The sequence below is a fragment of the Diabrotica virgifera genome, chromosome 2 (genome assembly GCF_917563875.1).
Source record: "Diabrotica virgifera virgifera chromosome 2, PGI_DIABVI_V3a".
NCBI classification, from domain to species: Eukaryota; Metazoa; Arthropoda; class Insecta; order Coleoptera; family Chrysomelidae; genus Diabrotica; species Diabrotica virgifera.
In genome coordinates, this window is record NC_065444.1 from 229193108 (window position 1) to 229199130 (window position 6023).

A 6023-nucleotide genomic window follows, 5' to 3' on the forward strand; every position below is an offset into this window, starting at 1 on the left:
CGACCGTATCATCTGGCATTTTGCTGGCGACTAAACAAACACCTTACAATTTTATATATTTATCAAATCCTTTGCGATATCGTCCATTGTTGAGAGCAAAATCTTTCATAATTACCACAGTACCATACCTATCTCTCCAACATTCTGAACACATTTTTTTAAATTCATCAAATGACATGTCTGGCGATACGTGTTCATCAAATATATGTTTCAAATTTATCTCGTCTTGCTTGAACAGCACAATCATGTTACAATTGTCTCTTATTAGCTGCTTAGGTATTTTTGAATATGTTTGGCATAAGTAAGCCGCATCGATATCTTTATGTCTGCACATGGAATAATACTCACGAATCTTGTGTTGGCCATCACATGCGACATCGTCAAATAAAAACACAGAGTTTGGTTGAGCTTTGTTGGGATCAATAATTTCTTCATTGTCTTTAAATGGAAAATACCCTACACCTTTGACTTGCGCTAATGCATCTCGCAATAGTTGGTATTTCGGTTGAAAGAGGGATTTTGAATAAACATAGACATTTTTAAACTTGACGCCATTTGGACTAAATAAAAGTGATAGCATGGCGTTAGTTTTTCCACATCCACTTGGACCACAAATAATGGCTCTGAATGAGTTTGGTAATAATTTTCCATGTTTACTGTTGGTTGCTTTCTGTACAATATCTAGATTATCAATTGGTAACGTCTGCTCTTGTTGAATGACTCTCATCGTGTGTTAAACATAGTAAAAATATGAACAATATATTACCAATGTCACCAAATGCATGACCATCAGTCCAATGTTGGTGTTCAAAGGGGAAGGTCTTTTGAACTCTCTAATTAATAAACTTCCAGTTGAGCTTCATATTCCTGGTTATCAGTATTGTGGACCTGGAACAAAACTAAAAAAACGTCTTGCACGCGGAGATCCGGGAATTAATCCTTTAGACGCAGCTTGTAAACAACACGATATCGCTTATTCGCATCATACATCTCTCGAAGAACGTCACAAGGCCGATAAAGAATTGGAAGATAGGGCTTGGGAGCGATTCAAGTCTAAGGACGCTAGCTTTGGCGAAAAAAGTGCTGCTTTACTTGTAACCGGTGGAATGAAAACGAAAAGAAAGTTGGGAATGGGATGTCCTCGTCGTCGTGGAAGAAAGGGACGTTATTCTTTCAATCGGGATGTGGTACCTAAAATTGCAAAGTCCATGAAGAGAGGAGCATCGTTAAGAGATACTGCTTTGACAGCTGTACGAATAGCAAAATCGGTAATTAAAAAACTTGGTGGACGAAAAACAGTTGATCTTCCACGAGTGTTGCCACTAAAATCTGGAGGTTTCCTACCCCTCATACCCCTATTTGCAGGTCTTTCTGCATTGGGGGCTTTAGCCGGTGGTGCAGCAGGGGTGGCGAAGACTGTGGTTGACGCAAAGAACGCCCAAAAGAAATTGGAAGAGGATATGCGCCATAATAAGGCGATGGAACACATCGGCTCAGGTCTGTACTTGCGTAAGAAACCAAGAGGCGGATTCGGTTTGTATCTGAAAAAAAACTTCCAATAAAGCTACCCAATCGTCCGCTGTACGACTTAGAGATTGCGCATTACGCGAAAACACTTAAAATCCCACATTTTCGAGGTGTTTTCATGAATGACACTCTGCCTAGACACGGTCCTCGAAAACGTGAATGCGCAATAGTTAATCTAGATGCATCATCACACAGCGGAACACATTGGGTAGCATATAGAAAGATAAACAACGACGTAGAGTATTTCGATTCATTTGGTAATTTGAAGCCGACCAAAGAACTTGTTAAATATCTAGGTACACATACAAAAATTTTCTATAATAACCATCAGTATCAAACCTACAATCAAATCATTTGTGGACATTTATGCCTAAAGTTTTTATATAATGGAGCATATTAAAGGCATGGAACTGCTTCTGGACCATATGTTTCACAAAAAACGTTTTGAAGGATTCAGTGAAGAAGAACTAAAATTAATACCGCTAGATTATATTATACGAACTGTAGAACCTATAGAATTGTTATATATATGGCATAAATTGCCTGGGGAATATCGACAAGAATTTAACCTGCAGATACTACTTCCCTGCTTCGTGCATTACAACAGACCTGATTGGAGGACTCATTGTGATGGCCCACCCGGTTCTCAAGCATCTTGTCATTTATGTAAACTTGCTTTAGAACAAATAAAAAAATGTGAATAAATTTGTTTTTTTACTGTATATAAACCTATTAATCTCTTGACCTGAATCAGTCATCATGTCGCAGTTGTTGAGAGTAAACAGCACGAATAACATATTCTCGTTTCAACCTCCCACACCGATCGTATTAGATCCGAAAAAAGATTACGAAATAGCTCTTCGATTTTTCCATTCTTACAACAGTATACCAAACATCGAAAATTGCAAGTTTTATTACTACGATGTCAATAACCGAGTGCAACATTTTGATTTCCCCGATGGATGTTATGAAATTATCGATATTGAGGAATACATACAAAAGAAATTGGGGGCTGCCAATACATCTAAACCTGACATGATATTTAGTCTAAAACCTAACCACAATACGTTGCAGTGCGAAATCTTCAGTCAATTTAAAATTTCATTTCAACCAAATGACAGTCTTGGTACAATATTAGGGTTTTCTCCCGTAATACTAAATCCTAGACAGACACATTCTTCAGATCTACCTGTTAGGATTATTAAAGTATCTAGCATACGCTTTGAATGCAACATTAGTACCGGAGCCTTTGACGGTAACAGACCTGCTCACACGCTCTACGAATTTGTCATACAATCAAATCCTGGGTACGCAATTGACGAAACCCCTCACAATTTGTTGTATTTACCTGTTGTGCCACAGCGTGAAATTACCAATATCACTGTGTTGGCTGTCGATCAAGAAGGACGACCTGTGAACTTTAGAGGAGAAGAGAGCACATTGGTGCTGGAACTTAGATCAAAAAGCAGATGGGATTAGTAATAGAACAATCTACCCAGAGAACGCCATTAGTTGTGCAACCATCTCAGCAGCAATATCTTAAACAATCTGCCTACAGAACACCATTAGTTGTGCAACCATCTAAGCAGCAACATCTTACGTCCGCAAACAAATTGTTTTTACAAACGTTGGGTTTTAAACTGAAAAAATGACTACAATGTATGGAAAGAGAGCGCGTTCAAACAACATCACAATGCCTCCAATATTTGATATTTATCGTAAGCCAATATTTGATGAATCGATTCGAAAGGCTGAATACCGAACTTATGCACCATTCATCAAATCATTCAACTGCAATGATATTGTCGAATTTAGCATTAATCAAGTTGACTCGTTTTTTGCAATGAGCGAAACCTTGTTATGCATTAAAGGATCACTCGAAATAACTGGAAATGGTGGCGTCAAACTAGCAAATAATGTGGGTGCCTTCCTTTTCGATTCGTGTACGTACAGCGAAAGCGCAAGGGAGATGGAAACAGTGCGGGATCCTGGCATCGTAAGTGCTGTACGTGCCATGACATGTTATACGCAAGAAGATTCTAATTATATGGTTATGGCTGGATGGAATTACCCTAAGGATCCAATTCTAAACGCTGCAGATCATTCATTCAGCATACAGATGCCTCTTAAGCATGTTTTCAACATTTTTAATGATTATCCATTGATTACGTGTGGTCGTCAAACAATAAGACTAGTTCGAGCTCGAAATGATAACGATTGCATAGTTATTACAGAAAAACAAAACGCTGACAAAACTACAACTGTTACAACCGCTAAGATTAACATTACCAATATTGAGCTTAGAGTGAAGCACATATTCCCCAATGATGATATTAAATTGGAACTCATGAAATCTATTCAACAAGATCAACCTAGAGTTATTCCGTTTAGAAAGTGGGAATTACATGAATTACCTGCTATTACGAGAGGTGCCAGGCGTGAAGTTTGGGCTGTTAAAACTAGCACATCAGTTGAAAGACCTCGTTATGTTATTGTTTTCTTTCAAACCAACAAACGCGACAAGATTACAGCTGATCCTACTTTATTTGACAATGTCAACATCCAAAGTATTAGATTATCGTTAAATGGAGAATACTGGCCAAACGAGAGAATGCAATTGGATTTTAGCAAAACCGATTACAATGAAGCCTATTTTAACTATACCGAATTTTATCCTAGCTACATACATTCCCAACAAAAACGACCTCTACTCGATTTCTCAGCTTTTAAGAATCGTGCATTGTTCGTTATCGATTGTTCGAAACAAGAAGAAAGCATGAAAGCATCCACCGTTGACGTAAAACTCGATATTGAAGCGAATAACGGTTTTCCCGACAATACCAAGGCCTATTGTATTATTATTCACGACTGTGTAATGGAGTACTTCCCTCTCACCGAAATTGTAAAAAGTCTAAATTAGATGCATGAGGTGTCAGTAGTACACGAGCAATCATCATGAGAATAGCATTCGTAGATATTCAGGGATTCGTTGTGGATGGGTGGTTTGTTCCTAAAGAACTTTCCATTGAAATAGGTTATAAACGAAGTCATTACATCTTTTTGCCTCCGAAACCATTCAATGCGCTAAGTAATGTGGATAAGAAGACCGCATCATACGTGGAGAAGAATCTGCTAGGCATCCGGTACTCTGATGGAGAAGTTGAACTATCTGAAATAAATAAGATACTGCAAACCGAGTTGTTATATACAGCTGACTGTATCTACGTTCGAGGGAAACAAAAAGCAGAATATTTGGATAAGAAACGCCACGTTTTTGGAATTTTTCCTCATATTATTGATGTTTGCAAGTTCGATGGTACGCCTCGTGCTGCTGGAAATCTTGGTTTTACTGCAAACCCCCCATGTCATGCCGCTGGATTATTTTCATGTGCAGAAACAAATGTGAATCGCCTGCGTGACTGGTTTGTCAATAAAATAATGCCAATGTAATTTTTCTGTGTACAAAATAAATATTTTTTAAAGTTATGGGTTTTTTATTTAAACGCCTTATTTATTGATCAAGTCTTATATTACATGATGATTCAACCATGACAATAAGGCCTACGCGACATTTCACGAGCCCACGTGACGTTTTGACGTGACGTTTTTACGTGCTTTGACGTGACGTTTTACGTGACGTGCTTTGACGTGACGTTTTACGTGACGTGCTTTGACGTGACGTTTTCACGTGCTTTGACGTGACGTTTTACGTGACGTGCTTTGACGTGACGTTTTCACGTGCTTTGACGTGACGTTTTACGTGACGTGCTTTGACGTGACGTTTTCACGTGACATTTCACAAGCCTACGTGACGTTTTGATGTGACGTTTTTACGTGACGCGTTGACGTGCTGTGTTCCTTTTTAGTTCTTTTAATAAAAAAATTGCATTATGTTTTTTTATTTTATTTAAATTCCACAATTACCAGCCGCGCGCTTCGTATCTACGAGATCCGCGAAAAACTTAAGGTACCGACCGCGCATCTGCTTCGCGTTCCGCGAAAAATTAAGGTACCGATCGCACATCTGGTATCGCGCACCGCTGCGCCGCTGTGTTCCTTTTAAGTTCTTTTAAAAAATTGCATTATGTTGTTGTTTTATTTAAATTCCAAAATTACCGCGCGCTTCGTATCTACGAGATCCGCGAAAAACTTAAGGTACCGACCGCGCATCTGCTTCGCGTTCCGCGAAAAATTAAGGTACCGATCGCACATCTGGTATCGCGCACCGATCGATCAGCGCTAGAACGCCGTCACATCGGAACGCGCCCCATCGGACGTCGTCACATCGGAAAGCGCCCTTTTGACACTATGCCGCCATGTTTTTTTGTATTCGTTATCTCCCGCCCATTCCAACGAGCCGTCGTACGTTTAAATCGGACCAATAGCAGCAGAGATATCATGTTTCTCTCTCTAACACACATACTTTCCTATATCAGCTGTGACATCACATACCTCTCTCTCTAACACACAGAATTCCCTATATCTGTAGTGACACC

General features: G+C 39.2%; 1 protein-coding gene across 1 annotated transcript; it reads left to right on the forward strand.

Annotated features, from left to right (window-relative positions):
- Nucleotides 1-3184: 3184 nt before the first annotated feature.
- On the forward strand, nucleotides 3185-4447 carry LOC126880934 (uncharacterized). Its single transcript, XM_050645010.1, has one exon. The coding sequence runs from the start codon at nucleotides 3185-3187 to the stop codon at nucleotides 4445-4447; it is 1263 nt and encodes a 420-aa protein (XP_050500967.1).
- Nucleotides 4448-6023: the final 1576 nt, after the last annotated feature.